Below are 17850 nucleotides of genomic sequence, written 5' to 3'. Positions count from 1 at the left end.
ATCAGTGACTGGTGGGAGACTGAAGGTCCAATTCTGCAATTTAGGAGACTGAACTCCTCCATGATTTGAGGTCAACCTGTAGCTAGAATACAGGTCAAAGACACGGAACTGTCATTAAGAGCATCAGCGCTTACATTGGAGAAACTTGTTATGCTTCATCAGGCTACTGAGATAACTTCAATATAAATTACTCTGACGGGGTGTCTGGTTGCCAGACCAGAGACCAGACTTGGGTTGGTGCAACAGGAAAAGAAAAGGAAGCCACATGCACAGAAAGCAGCTAAGGGGGAACAACAGCATGGAGCCCAGAGTTTGCAGTGACACTTGATGTGAAAAGAAACGTCTGCTCAAGCAGCAGCCAGCACGAGAAACACACTAGCGAGGCGTGTGTCACACAAGAAGATGACAGAGAGGAAGCTGTGCTCATTGGTATAATGATGAAGCGCGGACGCCATTAGCACCCATCAGCAGGGAGGCCCAGAAATGGCACACCTGACCAGGTAAGGCTGGCGACAGGAGCACACAGCTGGGTTATGAAAGATAAAGCAGCTGATGAAGTGTGGCTATCTGAGCCAGGAGTCCCACCCACTGAATAAGCTCAGCCAAAGAAATATGCGTCTGAGATAAATTTATCGTTTCTGTGGAACAGACACTTCCTGCTCAGAGGCTCATGCTCACACGCTGTGAAACAGAGCAATCTGCCAAGCCCCTTAGCTGGCCCAGACTCTTATATCCGGGTGCGGCTAGTGATATGACCACCACAGGCTGGGCTGTTTAATCTAGCTTTATTGGTCTTTACAACCAAACTAGACCTGATCTGCCTGCCCTGCTCAGCCCTTGCGTTCGCTCATCCAGAGTCATCTAACCAATCACAAACTGATCCCGGCTGACACACCCTGCCCCAGCCTGTCACAACCCCTTCCCTGGCTCAGTGTACCCTGCCTGCCACCGGCCAGCCACAAGAGTCTCCTCATGTCTCTGCCCACTAACCTAGTCGCAGCTGGTGTCCATGTAAGATCGGAGGATTTACAGCATTCCCCCCGCATCACCCACCTACTACCTGTTTATATTTGCCCATCACTATAACATGTAGGTACCAAGTACAGGGAGTAGAAGCTCCAGCAGGGGCCTCTGGGAATTACATCTTAGTCCAGTCTCATATGGGCTGTAGATTTACAGGGGGGTGCTTTTTTTTATTTCCCCTTCTCCAACCCCCTACCTTCCCCCCCAATACACACATATTAGCCCAGTCTAAGGATGAAGGAGGTGGGAAAAGACGGCCAGATCAGAAACAGTGACAACTGTACATATCATGAGAATGGAAGAATGGCCATACCAGGTCAGACCAAAGGTCCATCTAGCCCAGTGTCCTGTCTTCCAACAAGGGCCAATGCTAGGTGCCCAAGAGGGAATGAACAAAACAGGTAATCATCCAGCGATCCATCCCCTGTCGTCCAGTCCCTGCATCTGCCAGTCAGAGGTTTAGGGACACCCCGAGCATGGGGTTATATCCCTGGCTAATAGCCACTGATGGAGCTATCCTCCCTCTCCCACCAGCCTCCTGGAGAAGACAAAAAGCTCCCTCCATCCTTCTTTGTACCACCTCATCACACCATGCACAACCCTCCACACACTGGCTGATCCTCCAGAGCCACTGCAAAGGACAGAAAGAGATCACATCCCTGACCCCACTGGGAAGGTGAGGAGTCATCCCTGAACTAGAGCCTGGTTCAACCACACGCTAGGCTCCAGCCAATCCAGGAGCCAGGAGCTGGTCTGGTGACTCTCAGGGCAGGTATATAAACCACTCTGGAGACACGCCCAGCTCACTTCATAGCTTGGAACCCTCCCCTGCCTGACAGTGGGGACAGACCACAGGCCTCAGCCTGCTCCAGCCCTGCTCTGGGTCCAGCCTGGCTCCCAGCCCTACTCCTGCCTTGGGTCGATCCTGCTCTTGACTCCTGATTCTGGCTCTGACTGTTGGGCCCAGCCATCCTTGCCTTGGTTTCTGACACCCACCTTGTCCCTTCCCCAGTTTGGGGGGTTGCCATGGTGCTACTGGTCAGTATTAAATACCATTCTGTACATGAATCATCCATGACCCTGCAAACCCGTCTCAGGGAAAGAACGCAAAGCGACAAGGACTTACGGGACTTGTTGATCATTTTTATCAGCAGGTGAGGCGCCACCCGGTGGCTATTGCTCTCATCGCGGCCACTGCTGGTCACCTAGAGTGGGAAGAGGAAGACGCTTTGAGTCGTACCTGCCAGGCAGAACATCTGGTCACCCTGCACACATCCCTCCCCCGTCATGCTATGTGGCACTGAAAGTCCTGCCTACAGGTATTCAGTGCCATAGAAGCACTTGCATTAGTGTGGCCTGTGTGATAGTGATGCTAGCAGTTAAGATTTTATGTTAGCAATCACACACACACACACACACACACACACACACACAGAGGCAGGCAGATGCTGATCATATATATCATCTGGTCACACACTCAGGGATTCAAAAGTGCCTCTGTGAATTAGGAGCGTAAGTCACTGTTGAAAATGAGACTTTGGAAGATTTCTATGCAGAGAGATTACAGATGGGTGTTTAAATTATACATGCCCTTCAGCACGAAAAAAAATCAAAACCGTTGAAATTTCTCTTTGAAAAAATGTGTTTTGTTCCATATGAACAAAATGTATTAATGTTACAGAAACAGGACTTCAGCTGTCCTACAGATGAGCTTATGTTTCCAGGTGTAGTTCACAAATGTTATATGCCATGAAATGCTGTAGGTCAACTGTTAATCACTTACTAAAAAAAACCCACCTAACTATACATATGCGCTTCTAATCCATATTCACATAACATTATATTGATGCAGCTGCATAGTATTCCACAGGGTATTGTAGATAGAGGATAATAACTGTACTTCACTTCCCATGGAATCCCTGATGCACAGTACAGCTAAACATAGATTATTTATGAGCTTCTGAGTTAAAACATGAAGAGTTAGAAGTTCAAGGCTGCACAGAGAAAGTTTTCCCCATTGAAGTGTTCTCTCCATGTTGTTATCAAAATAAATTAGATGGGAATATTTTCCCTCACCTAACTTTGCAGGATGGGGTTAAGCCACCTTCATTTTCAATTCACATTTTTAAAAAATAATTTCCGCACACACACACAGACACACATATAAAGTGAGAGACAGCGACCACCCAGACTGACAGACTCTGGGTCTGCACCACGCACCAGATGGGCTTTGCAGCTCCTGAACCAAGCAGACAGCTGCAGAGCTGATGCATCACCAAGGAGCCAAGCAGATCAGACCGAACAGGCAGGTATTAAAGCAGCACACATCACGTCGGATTCCACATACTCGGAAAGAACCAGATTCCTTTGATCCAGCCATCCACTTGGAAAGAGGCTTGGCTGGTGCTGTGTGTTTTCTAAAGACTTCTGCACTCACTCTGAGTTCTTCGGAAAGCCGCCCTGCGATGCATCAGGTGACTGCACCAGGGTGGAAGATCTCAGTGGAAAAGGTTTGAAACCACCTTCCTAATGATCTCTTTGTGGTTAATTAAGGAAATATAATGAGCAGGCCTTCCCCACCCATGTACAGCATGTTTACTTTTTTCAGAGCAGGTGTCTACAAGCCGAGTGATTTTCAACAGCTCAGTCGCTTGATTTATTACTTGGGTTCCTGAATGATTCCATAATTAAGTCATGTTTCCTTGAAATCTTTAGGCTGCCGTGGATCTCCGCAGAGGCAGACGCCCCTCTGGAGAAGCAGGGAAGAGTGCCAGCAAACCGGGCCAGGACATTCTTCCAAAATGACCTTGGCTCCATGCATCCGTCTTGCTGATCCTTAGTCACTGGCAGGACAAAGCTGAGCGTTCTCACATCCCTGAGCAGTCTAAAACTCTTCCAGGGCAGTGGGAGCCAGTGGTTAAGCTCTCCCCACTCCCTGACCACTCTAAGGTCAATGTTTACTTTGCCACACAATCCTCATTTCACGCCCCTTCCCGCCTGCACTCAGCAGTCACCATCTTGGCCAGCAAAAGCCAAACAAAACTAATCTAAAGCCACCTTTATTCGGGGGGGGGGGGGGGGGGGGGAGGAGGCACCGCTCGTTACGAGCAATTCCCATCCTAAGTTGCTGGGGACATGCCACGAATCATTACAGGACGGAACAAATTAATTTCATAACCATGCGGCTCCTCAGAGCCTCAACACGCCCTGGAATTTATTCCTTCGCTAAGTGAATGTAAGTGCTGGGGAACAGGTGCCAAAAGGACAGGCTTAGAGAGGCTTTGTTCTTCTCTTTACCCCTGCACTGCCCTGTCAACGTGCCTTATCTTGGATCTAGAACCACCACATGCAGGGGAAGAGGATACTTCACTTGCCAGGACCCAATCAGCTGGGGTGCTGTGACCATTGCCTGTCACCAATATGGCCTCATTGTTTCCTTGTTCTCCCCTGTCTGGCTGTAGCCAGCCATTCTCTCCTGCCTTGTACTTAAATCATAATCTTTCTGGGTCTGGGCCTGGCTCTTTGCCCTATGTTCGAGAATCGCAGCGTTTTAAGAGCTGAAGTGATCACTAGATCATCTAGTCTGACCTCCTATATGTCACAGGCCACCATCAGCCAGCACCCACGCACTAAACCCAACAGGTGAAATGACACCCCAGTATGGCTAACCTCAGGAGACTAAGCTATTGTGTGCCGAGAAGAGACGGGACCGAGGTGCACCAATGCCCGAGGCCCCATCAGTGGCAGAGAAGAGCTACCAGAGAGGGGTAACTCACAGTCCCTTCCAGCCTCGGCCCATCTGCCACAGCCACCTCTCATGAGCAATCTCTTGAGCCTTCTGCTATCTGACCACCAGCAGGGCTGTCCAGGCCATCAAGTAACAAAGGACCAAGGGTGACCTTACCAACTGCAGGGGATTGAGTGTGCAGGACTCACCTACTCCATCCTAGCAGATAATAATACCTGCTTAATGCTCCAGAGAACAGCCCCAGAAAGTCTCTGCTGATAAATATGCCCTGGAATAAGATTTCCTCTTCACACCCACCTCGGACAGGAGTTTAACTCCAGCAATTGTCTCCGTCTGACTCTTCCCCACTCCTTACCTACACGGATTCCAAGGCCAAAAGGGACCATTATAGCCATCTAAGTCTGATGAAAGGCCACGCTGCTCCACAGCAGCGCTAGGATTGGAACCCACGCCCTCCAGTATCAAAGACTACAGCCTTACCCCTGTGCCACCATATCACCTACACCTGTGCTGCGAGGCCACTTTGCAGGTCAACAGGGTGCATGCCTACCTTCTTTCCTGCCCAGGCGGAGCAGATATGACTCTTCTCATAGCCCATACACGCCATTCTACAGATCAACTGGAGGGGGCACTGCTGAGCAATGTGATACTTCACCAAGGAGCTGCCCGAAACCAGGGATTTCTGGTTCCTGGGAAACGTCAATATTTTGACTGTTTTCGTTCCACACTTTGAATGTAAACTGTTTTTTTTTTTTTTCAAAATTTCCCATGAACCACAAATCTTCAAAAAAAAAAAAAAAAAGGTTTTGGAAATACCGACCCCAAACAAGACCTGCTCCCCAGCACCAGGGCAGCCGCTGACTGACAGTCTTGTCAGTTTCACTAGGGCTGTAAACCTGACAAGAAATTTCAGTCACCAGCTGTTGGGGCTCCTGGGGTCTGCAACTCTGGGGCAGGGAGTCTGAAAGTCCTCATTGTCCCCAGGTTCCCTGCTGCAGATCTGGGAGTCAATCCTGATCAGAGCTGGGGCTTTCAGGAACCCAGATCCACTGCAGTGAGCCTGGAAACCCTGGCATGGCAGGGCTGCCTTGCAGCTCTGGATTCTAGGAAGGTCTGGGGTCCCCAGCCTGGCACTGCCCACAAGGCTAGGCTGCCCTGGAGTTGTGGACCCAGGAAGTGCTGGCTCCCCAGCAGCCCGCTATGCAAGCTGGCAGCAAAGGATAGAATCTTACTTGGCAGGCAGGTTTCTGATAGACCAAAACCATTTTCACAGGCCATTTGGGGATCAACACATGGGCATTTGTCGACAAAAAAGTTCAGAGTGGAAGTTCAGAGCTGAGCCCTCTGGCTGACATTACAGCTAGGCCACCACGGACAGTGAGCGTCTGCCTTTTACCCCATGCATTGTGTCACTGCAAATGCAAAACAACCCAGGGAGTGCGTTTCTGGAGGGGCAGGGTTCACTGCCAGTGAGTTTAATCTCAGCTGATTAAACTCACCGGGCATTCAGCTGTGTGCCTCTGGACCCCACCCAAAAGGATGTGCTCTAATTACCCACAACATCACTGCCCATCTGTCTTATTGCCCAGTGAAGCCACACAGCTGAAGGGAGTCTTTGCAGCTGGGTTGGACGCACCCTGAGCACCAGGGTGGATCATCCACCTAAAATGCTCACCAGTTGAGGAGATCTTAATATAGACCATTGGCACTTTTCTGCCACATTTCTTTGCTGGGACCTCACAGTGCTAACCAAACCCTAATTCTGCCTCAGCCCATCCTCAACAGTAGGTCAGCAGGGGTGTCCCCATTTTACAGACAGGGAAAGTGAGGCATAGAAGTCAAATGACTAGCCCCAAGTCAGTGGGAGATCTAGAGACAGAACCTGGATCCTTGCCTTCTAGATCCATTCTTTGGTCACTATACCAGAGTCTTCCTCTGTAATCCCAACCACCCACACGCTGCACCTACTAATCTACAGCCATGGCAAAAAATGCTTCAAAATGAAGAATGGCATCAAAAAAGATGGAGGGACGTGTGAGGTTTGTTTTGTAAGTCGTTGTGCTACACAATAACCAATGATCGCTGAACCTCACCACCTAGGACACTAGGTTCAACCGAACCTCTACACATTCAGCTGCTTTGCACGACATTCCTGCTTCCCACACCCGCCTGGGATGGAAGGTTCTCAAGAGCAAGGTTCAGCTTGCAAAATATCCCCTCCTCTCGCAGAGGCTGGAGACACCACCAGGCACAAACCTTTCCATGGGATTCCCCCATCCTAAGAAAACTGAGTTCATGAAGCTGTCTCAAACGTCCCCTTTCCCACTCCCAAAAAGACCTAGAAGAGTTGGGTTCTTATTGTCCCAGCCTGGTTTGTTCCCAGCCCAATGCTTCCTCCACTGGATGGGATAAGAGCAGCTCCCGAGAGACAAGAACATAAAGATAGCATCCAGCTCTGCTGCACTGTAGCAGGTTGGAGATCCATGCACTCTGGGGCCGTCCTAGCCAGACCTCACCAGTAAATAGGACTGAAACCTGGGCTATAGCTCTGAATGTCCAGCATGGCCGTTCAGTGGTCTACATGAAATGAGTTTGCTGGGTCTCAGTCTTGTCCACATTTCCCGCACGCACAATTGGCAGCAGCCGGCCATCTCTGCAGATAGGTCGAGGGCTGGCTGTATCGGGGGTCTGACACCTAGGGCTGGTCCCTAGAGCAGCACAGAAGCATCCTGTAGGGGCAGTTAGCACCTTTGCAGTGTCTGCACAGCAGCTGTGCTGTGGGTAAACAGAACACTTCGGTCTCCAGGGTGGTCCATCTGGCCCCTTCACCAGCTCTCATCTCATTGGAAACCCTTCACGAAGTAAGAAAAAGACCAACCAAGAGAAAATCAGCACCCGAATTGGACCCGCACTACACATAGACTTGTGGTGTATACAAATACCTGTGTCTACAGGTGACAATACTGGGGCTGCCACTGGTGAAAATCATAAGCAATTCCACTGACATCACTGCAGTGACACTGGTCGAAACAAGAGCAAAACCAGGCCAATTTATTGAAGAAGGCACACTCGTAACTTCATTATTTTGTTGAGTTTCCCCAGCTGTAGGATTAGCATATCACCTGCCTGCCAGGGGGAGGAAGCAATTCATAGCTTGCGGGCTCGACAGCGATTTGAAGGTGAGAAGCGCTACAGAGTAGCAATGTCAAGAATTATTGTGAAGGATTCCTGTGTTTTTTCCGGGCCTCCAACCTCTGCCTTTGTTTAGTCATGTCATATAAACGTGATTGGCTCTTTAAAAGCAAACCTACAGTCATGAATCAAGGAAACATTTAATAAGAGAGAACGTTGATAGCCCATCAAATACAGAGTAAACACAACTGAACTGTAAGGCGAACGAACAACAGAACCGGAGCCCTGGATGAAAGGAATCTGAAGAACACACACAGAGCATGCAATAAGGAGCGACAATTAGCCATTTGGTTGTACTGCTGCTCCAGATGTGCTGGTCCCAGGTGGGTGAGGCAATAGCTTTGGTTGGACCATGCAGTGGGGTGGCTGCCCCACTCCTGCAGAAAAGGAGTAAAAGCAGCCCGGGCACAGGCAAAGGCAGCAGGTCCTGGCCCCTTGCCAGTGATGAGTGGCCATTACACTGCAGTCTGCCCCAGTGAGCGGGGGCTAGAGGACGACTGGCAGGAGCCACTGAGGCAAGGTGGGTTTAGAGGGTTGGGGGTTCCCCTGGGAGGGGAGACCCAGAGCATGGGGGTACTGCTGGGGCAGAACCCTGAGGTAAAGGGGCACCGGGGTCCAGGAGGGACATGGGGGCCAGCGGCAGGTGAGACACCTGCCTGCAGAGGGCGCTCCAGGCAGGAAAGAGCTAATTCCCGAGACGACCAGCAGGAGGCGCCGCACTGGTGAAGCGTCTCCTCGCTACAGACCAACTTCAGCTGGTAAGCTTTCTTTTGACCTGAAGAAGAGCTCTGTGGAGCTCCAAAACACATCTCTGCCAACAGAACTTGGGCCAATAAAAGAGATCACCTCACCTACTAGAATCATGCAAACATAGGACTGGAAGGGGCCTCTTGAATCATCAAGTCCAGTCCCCTGCTATCCCAGGCTACCCCATCAAATAATTCCCTTCATAAACATAGCATGCTTCACCTTAAATCCAGTCCGGTTTGTTGCCCCCACTGCTCCCAGTGGGAAGCTGTGCCAGAGCCTCTCTCCTCTGACAGTTAGAAACCTGCCTCTAATTTCCAGCATAAATTTACTCATGGTCACTTTAGCCCCATTTGTTCTTGTGCCAACAGTGTCCTTTAGCTTCAGTAGCTCTTCCGCCTCCCTGGCGCGTACCCCCAATGTATTTATGGAGAACAATCAGATCCCCTCTGAGCCGCTGCTTTGCTAGGCTAAACAAGCCCAGCTCTTAGGCTCTCCATTCCCCTGACCAACTTAGTAGCCCTCCTCTGTGCCGGTTCCAGTTTGCATTCATCTTTCTTGAACATGGGTGACCAGAACTGTAGCCAGTATTCCAGACGAGGTCTCACCAGTGTCTCTTACAATGGCATTAATACATCCCCATTTCTACTGGAAATACCTCACCAGATGCATCCTCGGACCACATTTGCCTTTTTCATAGCCACATTGCATTGGTAGCTCATTGCCACCTTGTCATGGCCTAATACACCAGAGTGGGCTCTGGACAGTGAATCTGGAGACCTGAATTCTATTCCCGGCTCGCTGGGGAAGTCACATCCCCCATCTGTAAAATGGGGATGGTATTCTGACTTGCTTCTGTAAAGTGCTTTGACATCCATGGGTGAGAAGAACAAAGTATTAATAACAAACAAGGAGGAGGGGCACAAGTAGACCAGAAGTCGGTAGAGCAACATCCTGCATCTCAGTACCCATCCCTGCAGTATCCAAGCTCTTCCAAGATAACTAACGGCTACATCTCGAGGTCCCTAGTGGACTTTAAGTCTTCTGCTCTTCTCCCTGTCCTGTGGAAGGAGAGGGCTAGGCCTGGGGTATACACGTTTGGAGGGTGTCCCTAGCCTCTGTTTGCCAGAAGCTGGGATTGGGTGACAGGGCATGGAAGCTAGTTTCACAGCCAAACCCTTTTGATTGAGAGACATTTGGTCCCATCAATTGGGCAATCAAATGGCTTTGAGTCAGTCTGTGATCTCTCTTCACGGAGGACGCTGGATGCAGTACATGTAACAGCTGTCCGCCCTCCTCCCCCAGCTTGCTACACCCACAAACTGATCCACATGGGCAGTCCCCTGCCCCTGTATTTTGCCCCACTGACTTTACTGGGACTATACAGGTATTAGGGTCTGCACATGAGGATTAGAGTGCAGGATCAGGACCTTCCGCTGTGACCTCTTCGGGGCAGGCGATGTCTCCAAACGCCGATACTGCATGCATGCAGACACACACAGTGCCTAGCACACTGGGATCCTGTGTAAAGCTGGGTGAAAATGGTTTTCCGTCCCTTAGTCAAGAGTTCAATTTTTTTTCCCCCCTCTCAAATTGGGACAAAGTCAAAACCTCAATTATTCGGGAACCAAAAACCCAAACAAAATTTTGGTTTGTGTCCAATGAAATACTTCATTTCAAAATGTTGTGTTTTGGTGTTGCCATTTTTGTGTGTGTGTGTCTGATTCACTGAAATTTCTGAATGAGACAGAGTTTCAGATCACAAAACCAGAATTTTTCATTTCAAAAATATCAAAGAAACATTTCAATAATTTCAAAATTTTTTCAACATTTTTTCAAGTTGGGAGATTCATATCCAGCCATTTGGAGAACAGCTTCGGTTTTGATGCACTAGGATCTTTTGACAGAAAATGATTAGTTGAAACAGAATTTCTATGGAATTGAAATTCCACGCTTGAATAATAAGAATATAGCAGTCAGAATATACTACCAACCACCTAACCAGGATGGTGACCAAGATTATGAAATGCTCAGGGACACCAGGGGGGCTACAGAAACAGAAAACTCAGTGATAATAGGGGTTTTCAACTATCAGCATATTTATTGGGAACATGTCACCTCAGGACAGGATGCAAAGATAAAATTTCCACACAAAACTAATGACTGCTTCTTGGAGCAGCTAGTCCTGGATCCCACAAAGGCAGAGGCAATTCTTGATTTAGTCCTAAATGGAGCAGAAGTTCTGGTCCAAGAGGTGAATATAGCTGAACTGCTCAGTAATAGCGACCACAATGTAATTAAATTTAACATCCTTGTAAGGGGAACAATACCAAAGAAGCACCGTAGCATTTAACTTCAAGAAGAACTATGTAAATATGAGGAAGCTAGTTAAATAGAAATTAAACGGAACACTCACAAGAGTGTAATACCTGCAAGCTCCATGGAAACTATTTAAAAACACCATAATAGAGGCTCACATTAAATGTATATCCCAAATTTTAAAAAAACAGTAATAGGATCAACAAAATGTCACCATTGCTAAACAATAGAGTAAAAGAGGCAGTCAGAGGCAAAAAGGAATCTTTTTAAAAATTGGAAGTCAAATCCTACTGAGGAAAATGGAAAGGAGCATAAACTCCGGCAAGTCAAAACTGTAAAAGTATAATGAGGCAGGCCAAAAAAGAATTTGCAGTGCAACTAGACACAAAAGACACAAAAACTAACAGCAAAAAAAAAAAAAAAAAGGAGTATTTGTGGCACCTTAGAGACTAACCAATTTATCTGAAACCAGCAAAAAAAAAAGTACATCAGAAGCAGGAAACCTGCCAAATATTCAGTGGGGCCACTGGATGATCGGGGTACAAAAGGAGCACTCAAGGAAGACAAGGCTGTTGGCTGAGAAATTAAATGAATTCTTTGCGTCGGTCTTCACTGCAGAGGCTGAGAGGGATTCCAACACCTAAGCCATTCTTGTTAGGTGAGAAATCTGAGGAACTGTCCCAGATTGAGGTGTCAGTAGAGGAGGTTTTGGAACAAACTGATAAATTAAACAGTAATACATCACCAGGACCGAGTGGTACTCACCCAAGAGTTCTGAAGGAAGGTCCCACACCAAAAGCTCTTAAGCAAAGCAGGCAGTCATGAAAGTTCCAATACTACAACAAAAAAACTTCAAAAACAGACTCCATCGAGAGACTGCTGAACTGGAATTAATTTGCAAACTGGACACCATTAAATGAGGCTTGAATAAAGACTGGGAGCGGATGACTCATTATACAAGTAAAACTACTTCCCCATGCTTATTTTCCCCCTTACTATTACTCACACCTTCTTGTCAACTGTTGGAAATGGGCCATCCTGATTATCACTATAAGAGTTTTTTTTCCTCCTGCTGGTAATAGCTCCCCTTACCTGATCACTCTCATTATAGTGGGTATGGCAAAACCCATTGTTTCATGTTCTTTCTGCATATATATATCTTCCTACTGTATTTTCCACTGCATGCATCCTCTGAAGTGGGTTTTAGCAAGCGAAAGCTTATGCTCAAATAAATTTGTTAGTCTCTAAGGTGCCACAAGTACTCCTCGTCATTTTTTCTCATGGATCAGTAACTGGTTAAAAGTTAAGAAACAAAGGGTAGGAATAAATGGTCAGTTTTCACAATGGAAAAAGCAGTAAATAGCAGGGTCATCCAAGGATCTGTACTAGGATCTGTGCAGTTCAACATATTCATAAATGATCCAGAAAAGGAGGTAAACAGTGAGTTGGCAAATTTGCAGATGATATAAAATTACTCAAGATGGTTAAGTCCAAAGCTGACTGTGAAGAGCTACAAAGGCATCTCACATAGCTGGGTGACTGGGTAACAAAATGGCAGATGAAATTCAATTTGATAAATGAAAGTAATGCACATTGGAAAACATAATCCCACTATGCATACAAAATAAGGAGGGTCTAAATGAGCTGTTACCACTCCAGAAGGAGATCTTGGAGTCATCCTGGATAGTTCTCTGAAAACATCTGCCCAACGTGAAGCATCAGTCAAAAAAGTGAACAGAATGTTAGGAACCATTAGAAAAGGAATAGATACTTACTGCCATATTATCATAATGTCATTATATAAATCAGTGGTAAGCCCACACCTTGAATACTGTGTGCCGTTCTGGTGGCCCATTTCAAAAAAGATAGATTAGAAATGGAAAAGGTGCAGAGAAGGGCAACAAAAATGATTGGGGGTATGGAACAGCTTCCATATGAGGAGAGCTTAATAAGACTGGGACTGTTCAGCTTACAAAAGAGATGACTAAAGAGGATATGATAGAGGTCTAGAAAATCATGACTGGTGAGGAGAAATGAATAGGGAAGTATTGATTACCCTTCTCATAACCCAAGAACCAGGAGTCACCCAATGAAATTAATAGGTAGAAGGCTTAAAACAAACATAAGGACCCACAACACACAGTCGACCTGTGGAATTTGTTGCCAGGGGATGTTGTGAAGGCCACAAAAATAACTGGGTTCAGAAAAGAATTAGGCAGATAGATCCATCAATGGCTATTAGCCAAGACGGTGAGAGATGCAGCCCCATGCTCTGGGTGGCCCTAAACCTCTGATTGCTTGAAGCTGGGAATGGGTGGCACAGGGGATGGATCACTTGATGACTGCCCTGTTCTGTTCATTCCCTCTGATGCACCTGGCACCAGCCACTGTTGGAAGACAAGATGCTGGGATAGATGAACTGGTCTGACCCAGTGTGGCCGTTCTAATGTTCTTACGAAAATTTCCCAACAAGCTCCAGCACTGCTTCCTGATGGAGGGCCTCCAGCACTACCCTGGTACAAACACCACAGCAACACTGCCCCTTCTTTCAGAACCTGGGGATTCACTGTAACAGAACCTCGCCTCTCTCTTACACTTCCCATCCTGTTGCTTTTCTTCCTGATTTTGACGCCACTCCTCCTCGAGGAAAGGGGGAGATCCAGCCTGTCCACGGTTTGAAACAAAAGAGGTTTTGTATGGTATAAAACCTTGGTTACCAGCCCTGACTGCTCTCCTTGCCATAAAGCAGTTTAACGTGTTTGTAACAGGCATGCAGAGCCACAGATAATCCTGTTAGCACAAATCACCCGGTTAGATATATTAATATTTCAAGAAATAAATCAGCCAAAAAAACCCAGAGCATCTATTCAGTGACTTCCCCTCCCCGAACACACCCTCTAATCCCCAATTAAGATGACCAGCTAGCACTTATGTTGGATAGCATCTTCCATGGGAAGGATTCTACAAAGCAGGGCCTGGATTGTGCCCCAGAAAAGGATGCAGAAGGCCAACAAAAGCCCGCTAAGTGGGACTTAATTGATGCACAGGCCTGGAGCTGATCCTCTACCTGGGGGACCAGTTCCAGAGGAGACATTGCCCAGTTACGCATGAGAGACAGGTAAATTGGGCCCATGTTAAAGTACGCGCATGAGCGCCTGCAGCTATTTATTTGGATTTGTTTAAAGAGCGCCTTGAGTAATCCGATCTAGGATAACAGTAACCCAGTGTGCAATGGCAAACAATCGCTTGTTTGCCACATGCTAAAATCCTGTGGGTGCAACTCTCGGTCACTTCTGAACAGGAAAAAAAAACCCCAAAAGTTAATCCTCAAAACAAAAAAGTCATTAAGCGACTGGGTAGCAAGAGTAATCGAATCAATGCAGAAGAGCACAGCTCAGGCTTCACATGGCCTGGTGGACTCTGGAAACTAGCCCGTGTGCATATCCAAAGATCACCAGGAGATCAATGATGATTCTTCTCTGTATTGTGGTAGCACCTACCCTATTCATGGACCAGCATCCCAGGGTGCTAGGTGCTGTACGAACACAGAGCAAAAAGGTAGTCCCCGCCCCAAAGACCTGTCAATCTAAAATCACATCGTACTGTCAGGGCACTTTTCTTTATTGTCTTCTTGGGCATCTCTGAATTAAAAGTGTCTCTTATTTTCCCAGTCTGTAAGAAGTCTGCCTAGGCATATGAACAACCCCCGCTACTACTTCTGTCAGAAATATGCCCATTACATTCCTCAGTACAACTGACCCCAACAAAAGCCTTGGTGCCATGCACTCAGTCTGGCAACCCACCAGACCAACAGCATGCAACCAGCGGGTTAAACCTACAGGCCCAGATCTGCAGCTGGCATTGTTCAACGTAGCTCTGTTGGTGGCTCAGACTCCTGCATCAGTGGGACTAAGTTCAAAACTGGATGCCTTTCTGAAGATCTGCCCTGGTGACCACAATTGAGTAGAGGATCACCATGGTGATCTGGCCTTAAAACCTATGAAAATGTATAACCATTTCTCTTCCTGTGGCACAGAAGCCATGAGCTCTGCAGCTGCATTGATTCAACCTGTCCTCCGGCATCCCACACTGCAGTGCCTCAGATTGGGAAGGTACCCCATAGTTCCTGCAACACACCCACAGTGTTGGGAACGATGAGACAGATGCTTCCAGAGTCCCTGCATGTACTGGCCCAGTCACAGGTGCAAATCACAGTGGGTGTTGTTGCCCCAACACAGCTGTGGCAGGAAGAGCTGGCAGCGTGAAACTGAGCTCAGCCATCACATGACCAGGCAATGTAACAAGCCATGCCTTGCAGCAGTCTCCTGACTGAACACAGAGGTCATAAGAACTTAAGAACAGCCCAACTGGGTCAGACCAAAGGTCCATCTAGCCCTGTATCCTGTCTTCCCACAGTGGCCAATGCCAGGTGCCCCAGAGGGAATGAACAGAACAGGTAATCATCCAGCGATCCATCCCCTGTCACCCATTCCTAGCTTCTGGCAAACAGAGGTTAGGGACACCATTCCTGCCCATCCTAGCTAATAGCCATTGATGGACCTATCCTCCATGAATTTATCTAGTTCTTTTTTGAACCCTGTTATAGTCTTGGCCTTCAAAAAATCCTCTGGCAAGGAGTTCCACTGGTTGACTGTGTGTTATGTGAAGAAATACTTCCTTTTGTTTGTTTTAAACATGCTGCCTATTAATTTAATTGGGTGACCCCTAGTTCTTGTGTTATGAGAAGGAGTAAATAACACTTCCTTCTTTACTTTCTCCTCACCAGTCATGATTTTATAGACCTCTATCATATCCCCCCTTAGTCGACTCTTTTCCAAGCTGAAAAGTCCCAGTCTTATTAATCTCTCCTCATAGGGCAGCTGTTCCATCCCCCTAATCATTTTTGTTGCCCTTTTCTGAACCTTTTGCAATTCCAATACATCTTTTTTGAGAAGGGGCGACCACATCTGCCCTTAGTATTCGAGGTGTGGGTGTACCACAGATTTATATTGAGGCAATAGGATATTTTCTGTCTTATTATCGATCCTTTTCTTAATGATGCCCAACATTCTGTTCACTTTTTTAACTGCCGCTGCACATTGAGTGGATGTTTTCAGGGAACTATCCACAATGATTCCAAGATCTTTTTCTTGAGTGGTAACAGCTAATTCAGACCCCATCATTTTATATGTATAGTTGGGATTATGTTTTCCACTGTGCATTACTTTGCATTTATCAAAACTGAATTTCATCTGCCATTTTGTTGCCCACTCACCCAGTTTTATGAGACCCCTTTGTAGCTCTTCGCAGTCTGCTTTGGACTTAACTATCTTCAGCAATTTTGTATCATCTGCAAATTTTGCCACCTCACTGTTTACCCCTTTTTCCAGATCATTTATGAATATGTTGAATAGGACTGGCCCAGTACAGACTCCTGGGGGACACCACTATTTACCTCTCTCCATTCTGAAAACTGACCATTTATTCCTGCCCTTTGTTTCCTATCTTTTAACCAGTTACCAATCCCTGAGAGGACCTTCCCTCTTATCCCATGACTGCTTACTTTGCTTAAGAGCCTTTGGTGAGGGACCTTTTCAAAGGCCTTCTGAAAATCTAAATACACTATATCCACTGGATCCCTCTTGTCCACATGCTTGTTGACCCCCCTCAAAGAATTGTAGTAGATTGGTGAGGCATGATTTCCCTTTACAAAAACCATGTCAACTCTTTCCCAACAAATTATGTTCATCTATGTGTCTGACAAGTCTGTTCTTTACTATAGGTCCCTGCAGGACTGTTTTCTTTCAGATGCACCGGCGGCTGAGCTGTTAAGGGCTTCACTGACCTGCCAACAAGCGTGACTTTGATAAAGCAAAGCAAATTCCACCTGAGCAAGGTAGCACAGCAGTCACCAGGCAGCTGAAGGCAAAGCTAGTCAGCACAGGTTCAGGGAGGGTGGCACTCGGTGCAGGCATCCGAAGCGTGGAAGTGCAAAGGAGGAAGAGGAGAATTGTTTCAGGAGGGATAAAGGGGTAGAATTAGGACCCGGGAGCAGAGTAAATGGTGAAATCCCCCTCTTTGCAGACAAGCACAAGGACTAGCTAGGCGTCACAAGGCCTCTTGCACTTGTAAGAATTTCATCCAATGTCTAAACAAAAGTACTTTGGTAAAAAGAAGAGAGTTATGTTTGAGAATGTGTCCAGCTAGCACCCAGAACATGGTATGACACCAATAAAATTCGACAGCTTCAAGGAAAAAAAACCCACCTAACATTAAAATCCCTGGAATTAAACAGAAGAGAGCCAGCCAATTCCTACTGCAAGGGAATCCTTCTGGATTTATGGCTCACTAGGACAATCTGAAACCCACTCACCCCCACCCTTTGGTCCTATGACTACAGGGGTGTGAACGGGCCACTTCACCTTAATGGTCCCTTTAGCTGTGACACTCGGGAACCTTTCCCAGCCCTGAAGAAGAGCTCTGTGTAAGCTCGAAAGCTTCTCTCTCTCACCAACAGAAATTGGTCTCATAAAAGCTATTATCGCACCTGCCTTGTGTCTCTAATGTCCTGGGACTCTCATCACTCATTGCCAACCCCATCCAACGTTAACTCTGCCCCCTGAAACTCGCAAAAATACAGCAAATTAGTGATTTCAAAAGGAAAAAATTAAAACTTGGGAAGGAGGGGAAAAATCAGTCTAGCTTGAAAATAAAAACAAAAACAAAAAAAACCTGTTTGCCAAATCCTCATCAAACTTCTTTGTTTGACCAGTTCTATTTGTAGACCCCATACTGTTAGGAGCTCATGGAGAGTCTCCTCG

General features: G+C 47.0%; 1 protein-coding gene across 27 annotated transcripts in view; it reads right to left on the bottom strand.

Annotated features, from left to right (window-relative positions):
* ST3GAL4 (ST3 beta-galactoside alpha-2,3-sialyltransferase 4) overlaps positions 1 to 17850 on the bottom strand; it is a 178082-nt gene that overhangs the window by 24242 nt on the left and 135990 nt on the right. For 26 of the 27 annotated variants that reach the window (XM_043534244.1, XM_043534246.1, XM_043534242.1 and 23 more), the window contains one exon: positions 2150 to 2228. In XM_043534244.1, coding sequence (XP_043390179.1) covers positions 2150 to 2228 — 79 coding nt within the window. Of the gene's footprint in view, positions 1 to 2149; positions 2229 to 3243; positions 3266 to 17850 lie in introns of those variants that run through there. The other variant, XM_027828665.3, reaches the window with a different exon arrangement.

The sequence above is a fragment of the Chelonia mydas genome, chromosome 22, assembly GCF_015237465.2.
Source record: "Chelonia mydas isolate rCheMyd1 chromosome 22, rCheMyd1.pri.v2, whole genome shotgun sequence".
Taxonomy (NCBI): domain Eukaryota; kingdom Metazoa; phylum Chordata; order Testudines; family Cheloniidae; genus Chelonia; species Chelonia mydas.
Note: the sequence above shows the minus strand (reverse complement) of the source record. Positions and strands in the feature narration are given on the sequence as shown.